Source organism: Crassostrea angulata, unplaced genomic scaffold (genome assembly GCF_025612915.1).
Source record: "Crassostrea angulata isolate pt1a10 unplaced genomic scaffold, ASM2561291v2 HiC_scaffold_248, whole genome shotgun sequence".
NCBI lineage: Eukaryota > Metazoa > Mollusca > Bivalvia > Ostreida > Ostreidae > Magallana > Magallana angulata.
This window is the reverse complement of record NW_026441801.1, coordinates 56,557-79,369: the sequence shown is the minus strand read 5'-3', so window position 1 is coordinate 79,369 and position 22,813 is coordinate 56,557. Positions and strand designations below refer to the sequence as shown.

Here is a 22,813-nt window from a genome sequence, read left to right as displayed (position 1 = left end):
AAGTAGACAACGTCGAGAACAGTGTACACAATATCTAGAGACGGCGGCAAATATTTTTTTACAAACATATGTAAACGTAATGAAATATGTACAAATGATATTGTTTTAAAATAAGAGGTTATTTAAATGAAAGCTAAATAAAGTCAATGCAGAATAAATAATGCAATAATCGATTAAGTCAGGTTTAATTTATTTATGAAATATTGTTCTTTTCAAAGTCGCAGCTGATCACTTTCCTCGCGTACTTTTTATAAAATTAAAAAATGAATATAAAACATAGATCATCTGTACATATTTCATTACATTTACATGTGTTTGTAAAAAATATGGTGTATGAAAAATGTGGCGCAAGATCGTCTTCAAAGATTAAATTCCTTTAATAAAGCCGAATGCATACCGTTGCTTCTTTAAAAGGACTTAGTCAAGCGGTGAGCAATGCTTTGTATTCCATGCCAATGTTTCAACAAAGCCTCTCCAAGACTTAACAGTCTTATTAAGTCTAAACATGGAGAACTACACTCAGAAGTACCAAGTATAAAGGAAAGTCAAAGGGAGAATATATGGGGAATGGGCGGTCTGGAAAAAAAACTCTGATACAATTCCCAACAATCAAATGATATAGTACAGGATATTAAAGCTAGTTCATAAGAAAACAAAAAAACTGCGTCGTGGTGTGGATTTAAACGGAGTACATGTTATTAAGCTTGATAAAAAAGTGATGGAGAAAAGGGGAAATAATAGATCTAACAGCTAATTAAAAAAAATGTGCATACCCTACGTAAGTAAAAAAATGAGGGTGTAAGATTATATTAAAGAACTAGAGACGAGCTCGTTGCAAGCAACGAATAGGTTTTCCGTCGTAGATGCGTCATACTTGTGACGTATTACAAAAAATTGATAGCTGACCATAGTACAATATTAGATGTGTAAACACTGAGAAACAAAGTATTATATTTCTGTGACCGCGTAGATTTTACGGTGAGAATTCGTCTGGATCTGCATCGGTCGTGTGCAGTACGAACCGGGTGAGGGAATGTTGGCGTAAAGTGTATAAGGTAAAAGGTTTGGGCGCGCTGTGGGCCGTGAGCTAAAACGAAGGGTAAGTTTGCCGTATTCCCGAAGGTCCACCAGTATACAGTTCCAGAGAAATAAACAGGCAATTGATGCAGGATTCCACATTATTGGACGAGACTCGACGATGGCAACATTATAACAATGTAACAGACAGACATGTTACAAACAAGTCGGATATGGCCAGAAGTGGCCTCAAGACTCTTGGAGAGTCGGACGTGGCCGGGGCTGGCCGCCGTATTCCAGACTGCGCATTGACAATTGTACATAACTATTTATGAGAATCAATGAGTATAAATTGCAATTGACAGGAAATGACATGACTGTTTCCATGTGTGGATATGTGGACAGATCATGGATCAGGTAGATTTCAGTTTATCAGTGTCAGTATTAATCGCAAACAATTTTCTTAAGTAGAGAAAAAAATAATTAGTACAATACTTACCAGACCCAACCTAACAGAAAGCAGACCAACCGAACCCCAGATCTGCTTTCTGTGTCTGCTTTGGTTCTGGGCCCCAACTTTCAGAAGCAGACCTATATTTGGAATATACAAAGGGTGGGGTTACATAGGGTAAAAAAAAAACCGATCTGCTCACACTTTAGTTCATAAAGCGGACTCCAAGGACTGACCCCCAGCAGCTGACTCAGAGCAGACCCAAATTTTTAAAAACCAGACCAAAGGCAGACACATAGCGAACAATAAGTCAGCTTTTGGAGTTTGCCTTAATGTTACATGTACTAGGTTGTGTAGGGTCTGGTCAGTACTGTATGCATTACCATTTCTGGAAGATATTTCCCCACGGTCATTTTCTGTCAAGAATGGCTTAAAGGGAACAGTTTTTCATTTTGTTATATTAATTAAAAAAAATCCCTCTGGTCAATTTAAAGGAATAACTGAGAGATAATGTATTATATTACTGACTTATATTGAAATTTGGATTTTTTTTGTATATCTCAGATTCATGTAGCAGAAACATCAGAAGTTGCTGATCATTGTCGCAGGCATGCTCTTAGTGATGACTCCACTCTATTTTCTTTGCAATGCAGTCATAGCCATAATCATTTTTGTGAGTCCTGTGAACAAATCAAAGAGGTGGTCAGGGATGACAAGCAACTGGTCAATCAGTTTGATTTTACAAACAGGGATGACAGAGATGACATCATATTCAGATTGATGCATGCTGAATTGGGCATTTCTAGTTGGAAATCACATCTACTAAGAGCAAAAAATCAGGAAGAGGCAAAACAGGAAGTATTCAAGTCTTTATCAAGTTCAAGTGCTTGCATCGTCTTGGACTGGGCCATGAAATTTCTGCCTCGCAAGTATAGAGGGGACAGTCAGGATTGGTTTGGGAAGAGAGGTATATCATGGCATGTAGCAGTAGTATTTACAAAGGATGATGAAATTTTGAAAGGTTTGACCTATCTACACATATTTGATGGACAAATCTCCCAAGATGCCAGTGTAACAACAGCAGTCATACTAGATGTGGTACAGAGTCTTAATCATCAGTACCCAGATATCACCACCATTCATCTTTGGTCAGATAATGCAGGTTGTTACAAAAGCTCTGAAACAATATCAACAATCTACCACCATTGTAAGGCAGTTTATTCATTTGATTTTTGTGAGGCACAGGATAGGAAAGGGGCATGTGACAGGACAGCTGCTGTAATAAAAGCAAACATAAGAAGATTTGTCAATGAAGGACGTTATGTCGTAACAGCAAGGGATATGAAGCAGGTACTTAATATATATTAGCTATGAAATAGTTCAAAATATACGAAGAAATTCTGTTCAGAATATTTTTGACAATTCATACCTTATTTAATAGGACAATGTCAAACATATTTTGATATTTTAGGCAATAGAGAAAACCAGTAAGAATGTACAGTACAGAGTGAAGGTGGTTGGAGTGGAAACCACAGAGCGTCAGAAATTTAAACCGATCCCAAGCATATCAACATTCAACAATTTCAAGTTCCTTGTTGGTAGATTGCAAGTTTGGAGACATTATGGCATTGGAGTTGGTAAGATTTTTTGAGTCATTTACATGGATAAATATACATGTATGAGCTGCATCATCCCATTACAGCATTACATCTTCATACACTTCATTTAAAGATAAATCATAATGAGATGTCCATTTCCATGCTTTTCTCTGCAAACTTAAAACCAAGCTGGAGGAACAAAACATTTTCACATGTACACATGAAGGCTGTGTGAAAACCTTTTGCAGAGCAGAAGAACTTGATCAACATCTGTTAGTTGGAGACTGTCACTTGAAATTGGAAAAAGAGAGAAGCAATGACTTGGTCATCCAGAAATATGCTAAAATATTACAGGAGGAAAACCAAGAGTATTATACATTGAGCTGTATCAGTAAAGAAAGGACAGGTGACAATATCTTAGAAAAGGGTTGGGGGGCTAACAGAAGGAAGAAAGTGTGCAAGATTTAGTAAAAAGCAGAAATCATATCTTGAAAACAAATTTAACATTGGCTTAAAATCTGGTCGAAAAGAAGATCCTGTGTCAGTTTCCGAGGAAATGAGAAGTTTGAAAACTGAAGATGGAGAAAGGGTCTTTGCATATGAAGAGCTCCTGACAGCACAGCAAATTACAGGGTTTTTTCGAGAATGTGCAAGAAGTCCCAATCAGCAATCAGCGAGTCTTTATTTGACAGCATTCACAACATGCTTTGAATTTATGTATTGTCATGGTATTCTTAGATGCACTGTCAGGTCATTTTATAAGCATTTTAAGTTATACATATTTACACTATAATTGTTGCAGACTGTGAAATAAGCATTTTATTCTTATTATGGGATGTCGTCGGTCCTATAACCCACCAGGCCATGCAGACAAATTGAATACTGCGCGTTAGCGCGGTATGATAATTTGTCTGCACGGCTTGGTGTGTTATAGGACCGACAATATACAACAATAAACATTCATGCAATGCTTATATTTATAATTTTTTTTTATCTTTTTTAACTTCTTGACTTGTCTGCAAATGTGATTAATACCTTAAATTACTGTATAATACTAAGGGTAATTTCAAATTGATGGAAGAGCCACTGTAATAACCACAAGGGTTAACTTTGATTTTCGCTTGTTGCACTTTAACAGCGTTCCACGTTTGTGACGTCATAATAAAACTCTTCGTTTAACCTTTCATTACCCTGTGTGTGTTTCAGTGTTATATCTGCAGTAGTTTTCGACACATTTTACATGCAAAAAATATGTGGAATGTAAATATAGAATTATGTTTCTCCATCAGATGTACAAACAGATATACCAGTATCAAACATTTTCAAGATTTTATTGTTAATGTGATGTAATTCATGTCCTATTTCTGCATTTATTATAAAGGTCACCACTTGTTACCATAGTAACCAGATGTCAAAGTGAAATAAAATACTCAGTTATTTTCAGTACAATACAATAAATATCATCAAAATCTGTAACATATTGTTTCCTGTATTCATTACAAAAGACAATGAATTATTTTGAGGATTGTTTTCACAGTGTTTCTGATTGTTTTTATCATATGAACATGAACTTTGCTGTCTTTTTTTTTTACTATATGGTAGCATATCTGATGAAACATTGAACAGTTGTTATGGCAACTAATTCAACTACTACATGTAATTGTGAAATGAGGAAATTTTCTTGAAATACTCATTTATTTATTTGCCTTTTTAAGAATTGTTAGTCGAGTAAAGCTCATTTTGCATGCCATTTTACCATGTCATAAGTTCTTAGAGTAGCCTGTTCTAAGGGGACTGTTAGCGTCAGTATGGAGTTGCTGTGGCAATTTGTAAAGTTAGAGTATTAAATGATATAAGGCTAATGATTATGATGTGATGTTGATGTTAAAAAGTTTTAAAATGACAATTTTATGATATGAAATAGTTTTGATATTGTGGTGACAACCATTTTGATTTGGGTTTGTTTTTGTTTTGGGTTGTTTTGGGTTTTTTTTAGCTCACCTGAGCTGAAAGCTCAAGTGAGCTATTCTGATCACATTTTGTCTGTCGTCCGTCTGTCCGTCCGTCTGTCCGTCCGTCTGTCCGTAAACTTTTCACATTTTCAACATCTTCTCAAGAACTACTAGGCTAATTTCAACCAAACTTGGCACAAATCATCCTTAGGCAAAGGGGACTCAAAGTTGTGAAAATTAAGGGCCACACCCGTTTTCAAGGGGAGATAATTAGAAATAAATGAAAAATTACGAGAAATTTTCAAAAATCTTCTTCTCAAGAACCAGAAAGCCAGGAAAGCTGAAACTTGTTTGGAAGCATCCTCAGGTAGTGTAGATTCAAAGTTGTTAAATTTATGACCCCCGGGGGTAGGGTGGGGCCACAATGGGAGGTCGAAGTTTTACATAGGAATATATAGAGTAAATCTTTAAAAATCTTCTTCTCAGAAACTAAACAGCCAGGAAAGCTGAAACTTGTGTGGAAGCATCCTCAGGTAGTGTAGATTCAAAGTTGTGAAATTCATGACCCCCGGGGGTAGGGTGGGGCCACAATGGGGGGGGGGTCGAAGTTTTACATAGGAATATATAGAGTAAATCTTTAAAAATCTTCCTCTCAGAAACTAAACAGCCAGGAAAGCTGAAACTTGTATGGAAGCATCCTCAGGTAGTGTAGATTCAAAGTTGTGAAAATCATGACCCCCGGGGGTAGGGTGGGGCCACAATGGGGGGTCGAAGTTTTACATAGGAATATATAGAGTAAATCTTTAAAAATCTTCCTCTCAGAAACTAAACAGCCAGGAAAGCTGAAACTTGTGTGGAAGCATCCCCAGGTAGTGTCAATTCAAAGTTGTGAAAATCATGACCCCCGGGGGTAGGGTGGGGCCACAATGGGGGGTCGAAGTTTACCATAGGAATAAATAGAGTAAATCTTTAAAAATCTTCTTCTCAGACACTAATCAGCTAGCAAAGCTGAAATTTGTGTGGAAGCATCCTCAGGTAGGGTAGATTCAAAGTTGTGAAAATCATGACCCCTGGGGGTAGGGTGGGGCCACAATGGGAGGTCGAAGTTTTACATAGGAATATATAGAGTAAATCTTTAAAAATCTTCTTCTCAGAAACTAATCAGCCAGGAAAGCTGAAACTTGTGTGGAAGCATCCCCAGGTAGTGTCAATTCAAAGTTGTGAAAATCATGACCCCCGGGGGTAGGGTGGGGCCACAATGGGGGGTCGAAGTTTACCATAGGAATAAATAGAGTAAATCTTTAAAAATCTTCTTCTCAGACACTAATCAGCTAGCAAAGCTGAAATTTGTGTGGAAGCATCCTCAGGTAGTGTAGATTCAAAGTTGTGAAAATCATGACCCCTGGGGGTTGGGTGGGGCCACAATGGGAGGTCGAAGTTTTACATAGGAATATATAGAGTAAATCTTTAAAAATCTTCTTCTCAGAAACTAATCAGCCAGGAAAGCTGAAACTTGTGTGGAAGCATCCTCAGGTAGTGTAGATTCATAGTTGTGAAAATCATGATTTCTGAGCTAGGGTGAGGCCACATTGGGGGGGGGGGGGTGTTAAAATTTTACATAGGAATATATAGAGTAAATCTTTAAAAATCTTCTTCTCAGAAATTAATCAGCCAGGAAAGCTGAAACTTGTGTGGAAGCATCCTCAGGTAGTGTAGATTCAAAGTTGTAAAAATCATGACCCCCGGGGGTAGGGTGGGGCCACAATGGGGGGTCGAAGTTTACCATAGGAAAATATAGAGTAAATCTTTAAAAATCTTCTTCTCAGAAACTAATCAGAAAGATGATTCTTTATAATCATGACCCCCGGGGGTAGGGTGGGGCCACAATGGGGGGTCGAAGTTTACCATAGGAATATATAGAGTAAATCTTTAAAAATCTTCTTCTCAGAAATTAATCAGCCAGGAAAGCTGAAACTTGTGTGGAAGCATCCTCAGGTAGTGTAGATTCAAAGTTGTGAAAATCATGACCCCCGGGGGTAGGGTGGGGCCACAATGGGGGGTCGAAGTTTACCATAGGAAAATATAGAGTAAATCTTTAAAAATCCTCTTCTCAGAAACTAATCAGAAAGATGATTCTTTATAATCATGACCCCCGGGGGAAGGGTGGGGCCACAATGGGGGGTCGAAGTTTACCATAGGAATATATAGAGTAAATCTTTAAAAATCTTCTTCTCAGAAACAAATCAGCTAGCAAAGCTGAAATTTGTGTGGAAGCATCCTCAGGTAGTGTAGATTCAAAGTTGTGAAAATCATGACCCATGGGGGTAGGGTTGGGCCACAATGGGGGGTCGAAGTTTTACATAGGAATATATAGAGTAAATCTTTAAAAATCTTCTTCTCAAAAACTAATCAGCCAGGAAAGCTGAAATTTGTGAGGAAGCATCCTCAGGTAGTGTAGATTCATAGTTGTGAAAATCATGATCCCTGGGGGTAGGGTGAGGCCACATTGGGGGGGGGGTGTTAAAATTTTACATAGGAATATATAGAGTAGATCTTTAAAAATCTTCTTCTCAGAAATTAATCAGCTAGCAAAGCTGAAATTTGTGGTGAGCATCCTCAGGTAGTGTAGATTCAAAGTTGTGAAAATCATGATTCCTGGGGGTAGGGTGGGGCACAATGGGGGGGGGGTCGAAGTTTTACATAGGAATATATAGAGTAAATCTTTAAAAATCTTCTTCTCAGAAACTAATCAGCCAGGAAAGCTGAAACTTGTGGGAAGTATCCTCAGGTAGTGTAGATTCATAGTTGTGAAAATCATGATCCCTGAGGTAGGGTGAGGCCACATTGGGGGGGGGGGGGGTGTTAAAATTTAACATAGTAATATATAGAGTAAATCTTTAAAAATCTTCTTCTCAGAAATTAATCAGCCAGGAAAGCTGAAACTTGTGTGGAAGCATCCTCAGGTAGTGTAGATTCAAAGTTGTGAAAATCATGACCCCCGGGGGTAGGGTGGGGCCACAATGGGGGGTCGAAGTTTACCATAGGAATATATAGAGTAAATCTTTAAAAATATTCATCTCAGAAACTAATCAGCAAGATGATTCTTTATAATCATGACCCCCGGGGGTAGGGTGGGGCCACAATGGGGGGGGGTCGAAGTTTACCATAGGAATATATAAAGTAAATCTTTAAAAATCTTCTTCTCAGAAACTAATCAGAAAGATGATTCTTTATAATCATGACCCCCGGGGGTAGGGTGGGGCCACAATGGGGGGTCGAAGTTTACCATAGGAATATATAGAGTAAATCTTTAAAAATCTTCTTCTCAGAAATTAATCAGCCAGGAAAGCTGAAACTTGTGTGGAAGCATCCTCAGGTAGTGTAGATTCATAGTTGTGAAAATCATGATCCCTGGGGGTAGGGTGAGGCCACATTGGGGGGGGGGGTGTTAAAATTTTACATAGGAATATATAGAGTAGATCTTTAAAAATCTTCTTAGAAATTAATCAGCCAGGAAAGCTGAAACTTGTGTGGAAGCATCCTCAGGTAGTGTAGATTCAAAGTTGTGAAAATCATGATCCCTGGGGGTAGGGTGGGGCACAATGGGGAGGGGGTCGAAGTTTTACATAGGAATATATAGAGTAAATCTTTAAAAATCTTCTTCTCAAAAACTAATCAGCCAGGAAAGCTGAAACTTGTGGGAAGTATCCTCAGGTAGTGTAGATTCAAAGTTGTGAAAATCATGACCCTTGGGGGTAGGGTGAGGCCACATAGGGGGGGGGGTGTTAAAGTTTTACATAGGAATATATATAGAGTAAATCTTTAAAAATCTTCTTCTCAGAAACTAATCAGCAAGATGATTCTTTATAATTGTTAAGACTTTGGCTCCAGGACAATTCTTCGGCCTCACAAGAAGGTTCAGAGTTTGATGTAACTAAATATCCCATATATAAACAATTGTAAAGGATCTTTTTGAGAACTGCAATACTCAACATGTGATATTACTATAAAATTGAAGCAGGCAGCTATTTTTTCATTAGAATTTTTTTGTATTACTGTTTTGAGTTATTGTCCTTGATTTATTGATTCTTGATTATATTAATTAATGCATCCACTGTTAACCAATTATTGTGATGATATTCAATGTATATAAGTTGTTCTGCATAAGTAGTTTTTGGTTAGGCCGGATTAGTTTTTTTTTTTTTTGATTTCCAATTATTAGATACTATGAATTATTTTAGGCCGGCACATATATAGGGACAGTGTATATTGCATTGCGACGAGCAACTGTTTGGGGTTAAACTTGAACAGGTACGGAGAGATTGAGGGTGTGGACATCCCTGCTCTATTTAATCTTCGTGTTTTTCTAACCTACGACACAGAGTTTGCGATCCTTCCTGCCCTGTATCGCATTAATACAAGTGTGCGGTCATACCTGCTTGTCTTGGTGGTGGTTGCGGCGGGGCACTAGTGTATGGTCATCCCTTCTGGTGTTCTGGCCTTTCTAGCGCAAGTGTGCGGTCATCCCTGCTTGCGTTATCTCTGCTTGCGTTAACGTTGGTACCTGTGAGTTGCGTAGGTGTGCGGTCATCCCTGCCTGCGTAACTTTGAGTCCCTATATATGTTCAGGAGCGGTGATTAAAGTCTGCTCTTGTAAATATTGGCAGCAATCAGGGCTATCCGAGTTCCAAGGTGGAAAAATGGATTTTATTCACACAGGATCTACATGTATTATTGTACATTGTCCAGATTGTTTGTATTATGACTCCATTAAGCTGACTTTATCATACCTATTGTTCCTCAGGTGAGCGATGTGGCCCATTGGCCTCTTGTTTTTTTTGGGGGGGGGGTGGGGTGGGGTAGGGGGTAGGGGGTAGGAGGGAGGGAGTAAATAAGGATTGTCAGAAATTTTAGATTTACTTAGTGTACCATTGCAGTGTTTTCGTTTCTTTAGTCTTATGAAAAACTTTCAATTATATGTTGTAGTAAGTGTTAACATTTCATTGAACATTGATGTATTTTAAGGGTTGTTGCTATGGCAACTGGGTTTTTTAACATTAGATAATAAAGTTTAAAGGCACAATATAGGTTAACTTCAAAAATATGAAAAATTGATAATTTGTTGGTAAAATATCTAGAAATTATGATGAACTTACACATATATACCACAAATAAAAAGTTTTCAAAATTTTTCCATGGCAACCATTTTTTAAAACCATGTAATTTTATTAAGGAAAAAACACATCTGCAGTTTTTTTTTATATTTTATACATAAAGCATTAAATAAAAAGAATATATAAGTTTAATTAATATCTGTTGATGCATTTTTTGGTAATTGATGTCATAAAATGGCTCAAAACTGAGTTTTTTCATAAATGCTTAAAACATCCAAATGGTAGTTTTTCAACAAACAAAATAGTATATAACCTATTCATGGCTTGCCGATGTTGTGTTTAATATTTGTTGTACTAAAACTAATCTTTATGTTAGAAGAAAGTGTTTGGTACAATAAAAATCGTGGAATTTGTTTTTTTCTAAATCAAAATATGGTAAAAATAGTGATTTTTGGGTCCTGGACGCCATTTTTGGGCGGGTTGTCGTTTCCATGGCAATGGTACCTAAAATTAGCAATTAGCAGTCACATTTGCTGAAAGGGTATCAAGTTATCCCTATATACCAAATTTCATCAAAATCGGTGTATGTGTGTTTCCATCACTATTTTAAGAAATTTTGATGCTTACAGAGAATGACTCTTAATATGTAACAAAAATGCATTCCTCCTGTTTAAAAAAATTGATGTTATATATTATGTAAAGAAATCTTACAGTGATTATTTCCAAGTAAAAAATTAAAAAGAGTTCAAACAGAACATATTAAGGATTACGTTTACTCAGGAGCAAAAAAAATTCCACTAATAGGAACGAAAAACTACTTATTCTACGTTGTAGCCCTACTACTGTACATGTTGTGCTGTTTTTCACTTTCAAATAACTAGGTCAATAAACTTCTTTTTATGCTAGTGACCTCTGAATATTATTGAATGTGTATTGAAAAAAAAACCTGTCAAAATTGTTCACCTTTTCTAAGGTTTTCTTTATTTTGCAACTATTTGAAAAAATAAAACGAGTTTTTGGTTGGAAAATGATACAATATGAATAGCTTTACTAGTTTCATATTTCAAAGAATCGTTTTATGCTCATATTTTAAATTAAGCTTAGTCCGAGTTTCCGCTAACAATTTTCAAAATTCTACACATTTTTTATCGAATTTTACAAAAAACTGACTAATAGGAGCTCCAAACCATTGATTGCCTAAAATTATTTTTATTGTCTGTATTTTTTGACATTAACATTATAGAGGTCAATGATCAAAGTCTTTAGATATTCTATCTGGAATTAATTTTAAGTATTTTAAAGGTTTTTCCGATCGCGTGGCAGCCAGTGATATAAAATAATACACGATATAAAACAACAATAAAATATGTAAAATGATATGGAAAATAAGTAGAAACTAAATTTTTGCAACTACATAGATACAGAAAGTTTTAAAGAGAAAATTAGAAAATGAAAAAAATTAGTCCGAATTTCCCCCGTTTGTTTACCTTTATTGAAGCATAGCTTCCTCAAATAAACAAAACATGGATATCAATATTGATTTTTGCTAATAAAACTGTTATTTTGTGTTTTTAAAACAATTTTTGACTTCAGGTATTGAACTTTGTAAAAGTATTTTTTGAAATCTCAAACCCTGAGTAAACGTAATCCTTAAACAAATCTTTATACATTCTTCTGTCTTTCCTCAAAGTTTGGATAATCAAGTTTGTGTTAATTATGAGATCTCGTAGAGAAACTGTTTTGGCACGGGACCGGAAATTGACACACGGAAGTGATTAAAGAAATTTAACGTAAATATTTTTGTATATTTACTGACAGTACGTTACTATTCATCACACTGAGTAAAATTTTTATAAAATATAAACTTTTAAAAGATTTTCTTTGCTTGAAATCTTCGAGTGAGAACCGGAAGTGACGGACGACCAAATAAAAACCCGTAAAACGCATATTTAACAAATGCCTATCATCCATATCAGTTTTTGTATCTTGATCTCTTACAGTTTTTGAGATCTCGCGGGTACAAAATTTTTACAAAAGAAAGCTGCCTGAGATGTTCCAGATGTCTCACTGGAAGTAGAATTTTTTCGTTTATTTAACCATAAGTAGACGACCATTTTGCATTTCTATTGCAAAAAATGTTACTTCCATGTTAAATAATTAAAAAAAATTAAAAAATCAAAATTGGATGTACTTCCGACCGGAAGTTACGCCGGATGAAAAAAAATACTGTTAACACATATAAATACATAGGTCTATCATCCCAAAAAGTTTGGTTGTACAAGTCGTTACCGTTTTTGAGATCTCGTCGAAATAAGGTTTTTTGTCGCGGGACAGGAAACAGACATACAGAAGTGCTCAAAGTTAATTGTATTAAATATTTCGTGTATACTTGCATTTTGTACATTACTGTTCATCGAGCTCACCACAACTATTAAAGGAATAAAGTTAAACTGATAAACAGCTCGATTTGTTCGAACTCTTCCTGCGTGGACCAGAAGTGACGGAAGACAAAATGAAACCGGTTAAACTCTATCATCCATGAAAGTTTCGTGTCTTGATTACTTATAGTTTCTGAGATCTTACGGGTACAAACTGTGTTTTAAAAGAACTACCTGAGATAAGTGAGATATCTCACCGGAAGTAGATTATTTTTTGTTGATATAACATCGCATAGATAACATACGATGGTTGTTCGGAGATTATTAAGACAACTCGAATATTTTCTTTTCTAATTGACGAATTTTGATTAAAATTGGCATAGACACTGAAGAAACGCCAACAAATAATAAAACAAAGTAATATTAAAAGAATATTTAATATTTTGTTTACGACAGTAGATAAACAAGTCGGTGGTCGGGGTACCCGTCGCAGCCATGAACTCGGAGATTAAACAACTTAAACATCTACTTTATAAGTGTCCGTAGAATTACAGTTAATGATAAAAGAAATCAAATTATTGTTCATTTTGCTATTCTTTTTTTTTTTTTTTCTTTTTTTTTTTTTTTTTTTATTCAAACTTTCATGTACAAGTTATTTGCATCTTCTTATATGTTTAGTTTACAGTGCATACACATCACATATTCACTTCATTTGAGGATATAAGTATAATATAAACACTGACAGTCACATAAAAAAGCACACGTACAGACAGGTGTATACACCGACAGACAGACAAATATATGCACAAACAATCTTGAAAACTTGCTTTTATCACCCATGAAAGTTGGAGTATTTTTAGATATGAGGTGGGGGGGGGGGGGTGAAAGAGGGTGGAGAAAGAGAGGGGAACACTATCTATCAAAAAATCATATATATGCAAGAGGATACATAAAAGTAGACTTAAAATTTTTTTTGGTCAATATTTGCTTACAATTTCCTTGCAGCTATTATAAACACATTTTATAACAAATCGCAAATAGTTTGCCAATACTTTTCATATTCAGCAAATTTACAATTCTTCAACAACAGTAGTTTCTCAATATGTATTCTATCAGTGACTGTTTGTTTTAACATGAGCGTCGAGAGGTTTGGGACATTCTTATACTTACTGGCAAAAATAAATTGTTTTACTGTAAGAATCAATATGTTTTGAAGTCTATACATATTTCTGTTTTTGAATTTACCAAAAAGTATAGTTTTTTTATCAAATGTCATTAAAAAATTAAACTTCCTTCTTAACCATTCTTCAAAGTAGAGCCATATTTCTTTGACATGAAAACAGTCCACAAATAAATGTTCTATAGTTTCTATATCTTGATTACAAATCTTTAATAAATTTATAACCACAGTTGAAATAATTCTTAATAAAAATTGATGAGTTATTAATTTTAATATTAGGATTAAACCATATATGTTCATTAAGTACTTTTATGTCATTTTGGCTATAGGACATAACAATTTTAACCCAATCTAATAAAACTTCTTTCCAAAACTTGTTACTTATCTTATTGCTAATATTGGTAATAAAGTCTGAACCTTTTTCCCATAGGGTTTCTATTTTTAATCCTAATTCTGATTCAAAAAGTTTTACCCACTTTGTATTAGAGTGGATAAGTCTTCTTATCCATGTAGATTTCAATGCACAAACAAATTCCATATAGTCTATCATTTTTAATCCCCCATATCTGTAATCTTGAATTATAATGTTTTTCTTTACCTTATGGACCTTGCCTCCCCATAAAAAAATGTAAATTTCTTTCTCAAAATGTTGAAGGTATTCTTCACTAGGTTTTGGTATAGTTAGGATTAAGTGGTTAAGTTTTGGTATTATCAGAGTTTTAATCACAGTCAATCTTCCAACTGTTGTAAGATTTCTTAATTTCCATTGTTTTATCAAACGGGTTACTTCCAAAAATGTTGATTGGTAATTTAATTCTACCATTTCATTCAAATTAACAGAAAATTTAACACCGAGTAGATCGAAAGTAGGATTGTTCCAGTCAAGCTTCCATCGCGAGTGGTGAAAAACTTCTTTTGAAAATTTTTTACTTCCGATCCATACCATTTTAGTTTTGGAGAAATTAATTTTTAGACCAGATATGCATGCAAAATAATCAAGTTCTCTTAAAATACCATCCATGGACTGAGGTGATCCGTCAAATATTATTGAAGTGTCGTCAGCATATTGCGAAAGTTTGTATTCTACACCATCAATTTCAATTCCACGAATTTCTTTATTATTTCGAATCAAAATCCCTAGAACCTCAGCACATAGCAGAAAAAGATATGGGGAAATTGGGTCACCCTGTCTACCATTAGTAATGTGTCTAGGAATGATTGGTCACTTATAATAAATTGTATATTATCATCTATTGTTTCAATATTTTCTAAATTGTAAACTGGGCAGGCGTACTGCTGTTTTACATTTTTTATTTTTTCTTTGATTAGATATACATATTCTTTGTCTTTAAGAAGAGAGTTGTTAAATTTCCAAAAACCCTTTCCTTTAAGAAATTCATTTGTTCTTACATACAAGACAACTGGGCAGTGGTCAGAGCGGTAACTGTTTTCATATTTTACATGGAGAGATAAGTTAAGTAAAGATTCTGATATAAGAAAGAAATCAAGTCTAGCCTGTTTAATTGGGTTTTTTTTCCTCCAAGTGAAATTTTTAGAGTTGGATTATGCTCGCGATATACATCTTTCAGAGTAAGTGTTTCCATAATTTTTAAGACTTCGAGTCTTGCTTTGGGATTATTTAAGTTCTTATAGTTCATGGAGTCTAAGTCCTTATCAAAAACTAAATTAAAATCACCACCAATAACTATATGCTGGTTAGAGTAAATATCTTGAATCTTATTAAGGACATTTATGTAAAAGCCTGGTGAGTCCGAATTTGGTCCATATATATTTATTAATAAAAATGGAAGACTTTCTATGGTAACATCTAATAAAAGAAAATTACCATCACTATCTTTATGTTCATTGAGTATTGTTATATCACAGTTATTATTAATTAGTATAGCTACTCCTCTAGAATTTGATTTATATGAGTTAAAGTAGGCTTTATAACCCCATAATCCCTTTATCAAGCTTTCTTCCTTTTCAACAAAGTGAGTGTCTTGAAGAAAGTATATATTATAATTTTTTGATTTTAAGACTTTAAAAATGTCCCTCCTTTTATTGATATCACCTAAGCCTTGGCAATTTAATGTCAATATGCTTAGATAGCTTTGCTGCACTTTATCATCCATGTCTATATAAATGCTTTATAAGGTTTACGGTTCCCGAAAAGAATAGAAAGGGGGCAAATAAAAGGGAGAAAAAACAGTTAAAAGGTAAAGGTTTGGAATTGCGAAAGCACATCACGCTTGCTAATTTTACCAACACTAAAAAAAAAAAATATTTTGCTATTCTTTGCGACTAACTTTTGATTAAGTTTCACTGATGTTTGAGTTGAAATACGGATATGGTACACATATATTTACCAAACAGTAGAAATCTGACAACGACTTTACATTGAATTTGACGTCAAGGCGGCCCATTGAAAACCGTCAACCTGGTGGAAATCTCAGAAGAAGACCTTTTAAGGCCACGCAATTGCTTTAAACACTACATGATGGCAAGACAAGGTATAGAGCTTCTGCTCATCATATTTGTTTCACTGACTGTTTAACTAGAATTAGGCCAAAGGGATTAATTATCTAGTACTTTTGACACACGGGTAAAAAATAACTCGATTGTTCCCCTAAAAAACAAGAATAAGAGAAAATGTAAATGATGACATCTTGAAATGAAAACAAAAGATGAGAAATAAAGAATAATTCTTATTTCCGTTCGTTTGTAAGGTGTTAAAAACACATGAGTAATACTAAGCGTTAAAATGACGCTGCGAACAGTTTGTGGTTGCGCCGGGTCATTGAACGAATGCACATTGGTCCGCTTACCAGGAATGATCTATTCATGCCAAGAAACTTTTCACGTTGATTTACGTTTTGGTGAAATTTCAAGTTTATTTTTTTTACTAAAAGAATAAGAGAAAATGTCTCAATAATGTCCGAACAACCCTCGTATGTACAGATTTATACTTTTATGTTTATTCTATTGAAAAGAAATTTAATTCGTAAAAATAATAATTTTTGAAGTGCTTTCAGTGACGACCGAAAGTTACGACGATCAAAACAAAATAGTTTAAACACAACTACAAATATAGGTCTATCATCCCACAAATTGTAGATGTTCGCGTGTCTGCCTATCCTGAGATCTCGAGGGAACAAGGTTTTTTGACGCGGGACAGGAAACGGACGACCTGAAATAAATTTTGAAATAAATGAAAAAAAGGGGCTTCGAGATATTATCATTTTCTATCATTTTCTATCAAAAGAAAATCTATCCAGCCCTCTCTGACGGACAAATCTTGTGGACAAAAAAAGGGTGAACAAAATAATAAAAAAAACTTTACAATCACTATAAGGTATTCCGTTGGAAAAGGATGACCGAAAATAAAAAAAAAACATTACAATTCCTTAAAGGTCTTCCGTTGGAAACGGAAGACCTTAAAAAGAAACATTACACTCAATATAAGGTATTCCGTTGGAAACCGAAGACATTGATTATCAGTTAAACAACATATTTTTCTTTTGTTAAATTCTTTAATCTAAATGAATAGAAAGTAATTTTTTCAAAAGTTTAAATTTAAAGGGTTTCATATAAGTTTCAAACTTTTTTTATGAGCTGAGATAGTTTATCCAGTTTAACGCATTTGGTAATAATCTGCCAATGACCAATTTACTTCGACTAAAAAAAAATCTTCATCTATGAATGATAGCTAAAGGTATATAAATTATAAATTCTTCTTCTCCACTCTAACCAGCATATATAATATTTACATAAAAAAAAGTGAAGAAGCATACTACGTGATTATTAGTAATCGGTAATTTTGTGCTAAACATGAGCATAATTAGAAAACTTAACTTGGGTTAGATAAAACACTCAGTTGAAAAACTAAGTATAATATTTACTTTTTATTGTACATAATACAGTACACTATTGTCGCTAGAATACTGAATTTAACACTGAATTTTAGAAACAAATAATTACTTATTAATAATTGATTGTACAAAAACAAACAAAAACAATCTCATACCAGTGAGCCTGGGCTAATTGAACATTTGTTTTATCATTGTCATAAGAATGATCAATCATGGATGCTACTAAACGCTCGTTGCGAGCAACAATAAGGTCTTCCGTTTGAATACACATTGAATAGGCTATCGGGCCAGTTTCTTTCATTTATCAACACCTTCTCAAATTCCAGTAAGCCTCTCTATGGATTTCAACAGACATATCTTAATATTAGGAAAGGGCGCTGTTAATGTGATTTTTTATAAAATTCGAACAAAAATTCATAATTTCTGGGATAAAATTTTGAATTGAAACACAATTAAGGAAGGAAAAAGAGTCGGCACTCGGGGAATGAACTCGGGTCGCCTGGACAAAAGTCTACCACTCTAACGTGGATCAATTTTAGAACAAAAATACATATTCTGCATTCATTAAAGCGTCTGTATCGTAACGTGGCAAAAAATATTTAAAAAAAAGAAAAGTTGAAAAATAAATGGGTTCTGCTTTCTTCCGGTGACAACCGGAAGTGACGAGGGACGTTCGGATGTGCAAAGTGCACTGCAGCTGAAGAATAACAATCATCACTGAAATTCTGAGAAAAAGAGAGAGAAGCTAGGCTTAGTGAAGTAAGATTACTGTAATTAAAAATCTAATATTATCCTCAAAAATTGACTGACATTGTCTGACATTTACAGAACAACTGTACCTCATTGTATCTTCAACTGACTACCATTGTACTGCAGAGTCCTACTTAAGCACTGTACCTCACTGTACAGCACTGTACAGGGAACTGACCAGCACTGTACCCTACTGTACGCTCCTGTACATCTGTACCATCTTCAGTATGATTTTTTTTTATTCGATATTCAATTTTATTATGATAAATATAACAATAACATTTTGTACATAAAAATAATGCATTCATTTAAAATGTTTTATCATTTACTAATTGTTATTGTTATTGAATGTTATAATCACAAAATATTAATATATTCTTTAACAGGCATGTATCACCATTTTTAAAAGGGGGGGGGGTCATTTAAAGATCTTGACGAGCAAAACAAAATCCTAATCCGTAATGGGGTTACGTAGTCCGTAGTATACCTGTAACTTCAGTTAATTCTTGAAATGTGATTTCTGCAAGAAAAAAAGTGGGGGGGGGGGGGGGCGCAGCACGCTCCCCCGAAGATCATACGTGCCTGTATATGACAACTTTTCTAGCTAGTAGATGAATATTTGAATTTAACATGCTGAATCTGATTTTTAAAAAGTGAATGAAATTTATGTAAGTACGTTATTTCGTAAACTGTCGTAATTAAGACCGTTGAACATTAACAGACAAGATGGGAAATATATAGCTTATGTCAATTTCACCTGTTGCATTTGATATGGGCGGGAACAAATTGACACGGACGTCTTTTTATAAGAAGCATATTTTAAATCCACCTTAGCATTTCTTACTTGCCATGTAAGTTAATAGAAAAACATTTTATTTCATCAATAATTTGGGAAGATTCCCATCCGAGTCTGAAATCAAGTGGGGGCAATGTTGAAACAGGGTTATTTCCCAGAGGAGAATTATTAATTTTAATTCCAATTTAATAATTCAATATTATACCCAGATGAAAATTTTTGCTAAGTTAATTTATACGGATAAGCGCGTTCAAAGTTTATCTAGCTATACACTTACAAAAAATAACACTTATATCGACATGTTGAAGATTTCTGAGATACGTAAAACTGTGTTGGAACTGGCGGTTGTGATGCTGTACGAGTATTTATCGTGCTTTTACCTTTCTGACTCGGTGCCTCAAATTTCAGCTCTAGAGATATTCGTACGTTAGAGAGAGAGAGAGAGAGAGAGAGAGAGAGAGAGAGAGAGAGAGAGAGAGAGAGAGAGAGAGAGAGAGAGAGAGAGATGCATTAATCAGAAATTAATTTGATGAAGAAATTTATAATTGTTTAATCTGCTTTTTCATATCGATTATATTTCGTTTTGTCTCAAGTTTTTCTTTTCCGACTAAAAATTCTGGTAAGTCGGCAAATAAAAAACCCTACATCTTTAGAAATATAGTATGGTTATTTATTCCCCATTTTCCGGAATCCACTCGATACCCAAGTGTTTTGTCTAAGCGACCAGTGTTAAGCATTAGGTTAATACAAATTCAGTTTTTCTTTATCTAAGACACACAACAGATATATATATATATATATATATATATATATATATATATATATATATATATATATATATATATTTATTTATATATATATATATATAAACACACACACAAAGTAAGAAAAGGTACGCCGTCTATAATAAAAATGGCCTTTTAACGTTGATGTTCCAATCATTAAACATATATATAAGCACAAACATTGCAATAACCTTCAAATTGACTTACACCTGCCCAAAGTGAATTATAAAGATATACATAAAGCACAGAGAAATTCACCTTATTGGAGCTCCACCTCCGTCCCGGCCGGGGCTTGAACTCACGACCCCTGGAACCCATTCTCCTAGTAGTCGTTGGAGAAACAGGTGGAAAACAGTTAAACGATAATTTGAGAGAATCGGAACGATACACATTGCATATTTATACATATAATAAGCACAAACATTGCAATAACTCTCAAATTGACATAAACTTGCCCAAAGTCTATGCAATGTGTATTGTTCCGATCCTCTCAAATTGTCGTTTAACTGTATTCCACCTATATCTCAAACGACCGTGTAGTGAGCGACCAGCGCGCTAATTTCCCTTCGTCATTGAAATCAAGATTTTTTGTCTTGCCTAGATGGCCCAGTGGTTAACGCGGTGGCCGCTCACTGCTAGGAGAATGGGTCCAGAGATCGTGAGTTCATGCACCGGTCGGGACGGAGGTGGAGCTCCAAAAGATATGTATATATGTATAAAAATTCAGTTTTTGGATAATAATAATAACAAACTTAAGCCAAATTTTAAATGATTATAATCCCGATGTACCCTGCCTTAATTTTGGGGTTTTTTTTAAAACGTGGGAGAGAAAAAAAATAATCACAGGGCGAAAAACAATCTTTAAGCAAGACCTTAAAGATGGCTTAAAGGATATACAATCTTTTAACCACCTTTATTTTACCTTTAAGCTGAACTTATAGGTCCTTAATGTCCAAAGAACTTTAAGTCACCTTTTTAAAAGCCATCTTTAAGTGGAATTTACGCTCCCTTTAAGTTGTCTTTAAACCATCTTTAAATTCCCCTTAGGTCAAGTTTGATCAAGCTGAACAAAAAAAACATAAATTAAATGCAAACGCTCTTTTATAGGGATTGGAGGGGTGATCCGAGTGATAATATAATTTATATTTAATATATAATTTCCAAGGAAGGGGGGGGGGGTGGTTCCAAGTGGTTTTAATTGTCGCTCCATTAAACACTGATCCCTATCATCAACACCGTTCCAATGGACACAGATTGCCGTTATAAAAAGAAAACCAGATAAAATTATGACGTTTGTTTAATCTTAATTTTCGGGTCCAGACGAGCTTCGACGCTTTTTGCGATCAAAATGATTTTAAACCTGCATGCACAGTTTCAGTCTCCCGTCTACCATCACAGAAAACTTCAAATTTCAGTCTTCCGTCTACCATCACTGAAAATTTCAAGTTTATATCTGCTATAGTTTAAGAGGAGTACTGACGACAAAATACCCCTCTGAAAATCGATAAAATGACTAAATCTCAAAACCGGAAGTGACGTCACCAATTTAAAAAAAATTACAATATGGTTCATATCATCATCTATTAGATCGCAAAATTTCATGAAAATCAATTGAGTAGTTTTCTCGCGTGCAAAAAATTTGTGAGAAAAAAATAATATGAGGAATAGGGAAATAAGAATAAGGTCTCCATTGGAAATGAAAGACCTTAATAATAAGAAACTGTACGAAAACTATGAGGTCTTCCGATGGATACGGAAGACCTTATTAAATGTTTATTTACATGTATTTGCGCTTCATTTTCAAAGTTTTATTTCTGGGTTTTAAAAATGTTACGTCTTCAAATTAAAGATACGTGTATTTAAAAGTAAAATTTAGAGGCTAATTAATTAATGTATCTGTGTTCTTAAATAGGGATTATATATATATATATATATATATATATATATATATATATATATATATATATATATATAAGGGTAAAAATGTCACATACCCGGCCTGGTACATCATACAATTATATGTACAAGTATATGTATACATCATTTGCAATTGCCACATGCAGTTAATACGTCACCGGTAATTGGTAATATTGTTTCGTATAGAATTGATAGTCTAAAAATCATGAATACAATTTTAATATTTAAACGGCACCGTGATCATGAAAACCGGGAAATTGCGTAGAACTAATACCCTAATAGTTTCAATGCATTTAATAAAAAAAAAAAAGATTCCATGTTCTTTCTTGCATTTTGATAGCTATGAATTAGATGAACGTATATCTACTCGGTTTAAATTTATTAACTAAGAAAGCCTTCTAGTGATCCTAACGGTTTCCGTTTAGGTATAATATATTCTTTTTTCACGGAAGACCAGGTTCCGTGTTTCATTCTAAATACATGCATGCCTGTAGTTTATAAATTAGATATAATTGATTGTTAGAAACTGAATGGAAATCAAAATCTTTTCAAATAAAAATACACATTCAATACATTGATTCAATATCCAATGATATTTAGAATATAAAAACCATATAAAATATGTCAGTTGTCGTGGTGCAGAGGAAGTGAAGTGATGCTGATAAACGAAGGGTACCGGGTTCAATTCTCGCCTTGGTTGTTTTTATTATTTTTTTTTTAACAAAAACCGTTTTTAATACCTTTTCTATCATAAAGTCAATACATTTTGTTGGTAAATTAAGCACAATTTTGGATTAAAAAAATGTTTAATGGCTAAAAGGTGAGTTAAAGGTGGCTTAGAGAAAATTGGACATTAAGGACCTATAAGTTGTACTTAAAGGTGGTTTAAAGGTAGTCTTTAAGCAGCCTTGAAGCCATTTTTACGCTTTCTTTAAGCCATCTTTAAGCGACACATATAGCTAAAAAAACAAATCAATAACAATAAGGCCTTTCGTTGGAAATA

General features: G+C 34.3%; 2 protein-coding genes across 3 annotated transcripts in view; one reads left to right on the top strand and one right to left on the bottom strand.

Moving 5' to 3' along the window:
- Positions 1-22,813, bottom strand: part of LOC128169886 (phenylalanine-4-hydroxylase-like) — a 103,829-nt gene that overhangs the window by 31,566 nt on the left and 49,450 nt on the right. The window lies entirely within an intron of this gene.
- Positions 1,431-3,167, top strand: LOC128169887 (uncharacterized). The gene is made up of 2 exons (XM_052835924.1): positions 1,431-2,818; positions 2,940-3,167. Exons 1-2 carry the CDS (start codon positions 2,249-2,251, stop codon positions 3,117-3,119), a joined length of 750 nt encoding a protein of 249 aa, XP_052691884.1. The 5' UTR covers positions 1,431-2,248; the 3' UTR covers positions 3,120-3,167.